General features: G+C 34.4%; 1 protein-coding gene across 1 annotated transcript; it reads left to right on the top strand.

Moving 5' to 3' along the window:
- The first annotated feature begins 375 nt into the window (after nucleotides 1-375).
- On the top strand, nucleotides 376-1,109 carry LOC116126172. The gene is made up of 2 exons (XM_031411874.1): nucleotides 376-468; nucleotides 550-1,109. Exons 1-2 carry the CDS (start codon nucleotides 465-467, stop codon nucleotides 1,035-1,037), a joined length of 492 nt encoding a protein of 163 aa, XP_031267734.1. The 5' UTR covers nucleotides 376-464; the 3' UTR covers nucleotides 1,038-1,109.
- Nucleotides 1,110-1,706: the final 597 nt, after the last annotated feature.

Genomic DNA, 1,706 nt, shown 5'->3' with positions numbered 1-1,706 from the left:
TTTTATTTAATTGATGCAATTTGAGCTTGATATTCCTTATTCGAGAGATCATCGAGTAGCATAACTTTTATTGTTGTTTTTTGCATTGAGATATGGCATATATATAAATACTTCAAAGTAATTAATATATTGTTAGGGAATATGCAAATGTTCAAAATCTATTGATCTCCAAATTTTAGTGCCATTGATCTCACATCCTAGGATGGAATATTTGCCCTTCCCTGTTTTTATGATCTTCATTGAGATTCATTTATTGGAATATATGTTGTGTACCTTTTCTTTGTGATTTATTTAATNAACAAGATAGTGGAGATTGTGTAATGCTTACTCTCAAATCTTTGTTTACACCCACTTGTTTTATCCAATACAATCACACACATATTATGTCTCTCTCCATTTGTACATATATATCAAAGGGATATTGCAATTTGATGATCTTCTTGATATAGGAAAAAGAATCCAACATGTTAGAGGAACAGGAGGAATTGCTTAGCTTTTTAAAGGTTCCTGTGCTACGGGGAAGAGAATCCAACATGTTTCAGGGACCACGTGGTGCCATATTTTACCCTGGAAGCGAAATTTCAGATTGGTTTGACCTTGTAAGTAATGAAAATTTTATAAAGCTTCCAACGGGTTGCCTCAATGATAATGTAATCGGTTTCGCTTTGTGCGTTGTTTTATCATCTCCATGCAAGAGTCTAGATTTGGAAGACTGTTATTTCAGAGTTGAATTTGATCTTTTTGTTGATGAGAAGCTCGTTTCCCGTGGCCTTCTCCGAAGGGCCAGTGCAACCTTATATGCTTCAAAATCAGATTTAGATTATGTAATCATAGGATTTGAGTACATAGTTTTGTCTAAATTGCTTCCACTCGGTTCGAATAGCGAGGGCCGCGTTGAGTTTGATTATTATTGTTCTCCGTACAAGTTGAAAAAGTGTGGAGCTAGATTGTTGTACGTCGAAGATAATGATTTGAGAACAGATGCAAGAGTGGACAGAGACCAGAGATTGAAATCTATAAATGGCTCTGATGAGTGATGATGACTGTATGTAAAAAGGCTACAGTAAGTGGACTCAAACATTGAATTCAATTTTATTTATTTAGTGATATTTATTTGTCAAATCTTCATTTAATGATTTTTTTAAAATTAAAATATTTTTCATGTCTACTTAATTTAGGGGTGCATAGGAGTTGAGCTGAGCCGAGTAGTGGTTGACTCGAGCTCGGCTTGAATGCATTAGCAAGGGCCTCGAGCTGTCGAGCTCTGGCTCACGAGCTTGGCTCGTCTAAGAAAATGCATGGCTCGGCTCGGCTCGGCTCGTCTCGTTTATATATTAAACGAGTCGAGCTTGAGCCATGCGTTTTCTATTGACCAAAATTTTATACAGATTTGTCAAATTGAAAATATATTAAATTTTACACTAATAACTAATCCAAAAATCTTGATAGAAGATCAACTAATTAAATAAAGAATCAGACAATCAGTCATTCTTTTCCACATCAGTTCACCAATTAAATAAAAACAATATGGTTAATGCCTTGAAAATATGGTTACTTGAATGAATAAAGGTTGCATGGTTTTTCTTCCATTGCTCTTGAAACTGGTAGCAAACAGCTATGGTTTAAACTAAGAATTATTGGATAAAAAATTATTTAAAGCAGATTTTGGAAGATGCATGATAATATGTAGACTTAAAAGATTAGGG

This window comes from Pistacia vera, unplaced genomic scaffold (assembly GCF_008641045.1).
Source record: "Pistacia vera cultivar Batoury unplaced genomic scaffold, PisVer_v2 Contig177, whole genome shotgun sequence".
Classification (NCBI taxonomy): Eukaryota; Viridiplantae; Streptophyta; class Magnoliopsida; order Sapindales; family Anacardiaceae; genus Pistacia; species Pistacia vera.
Note: the sequence above shows the minus strand (reverse complement) of the source record. Positions and strands in the feature narration are given on the sequence as shown.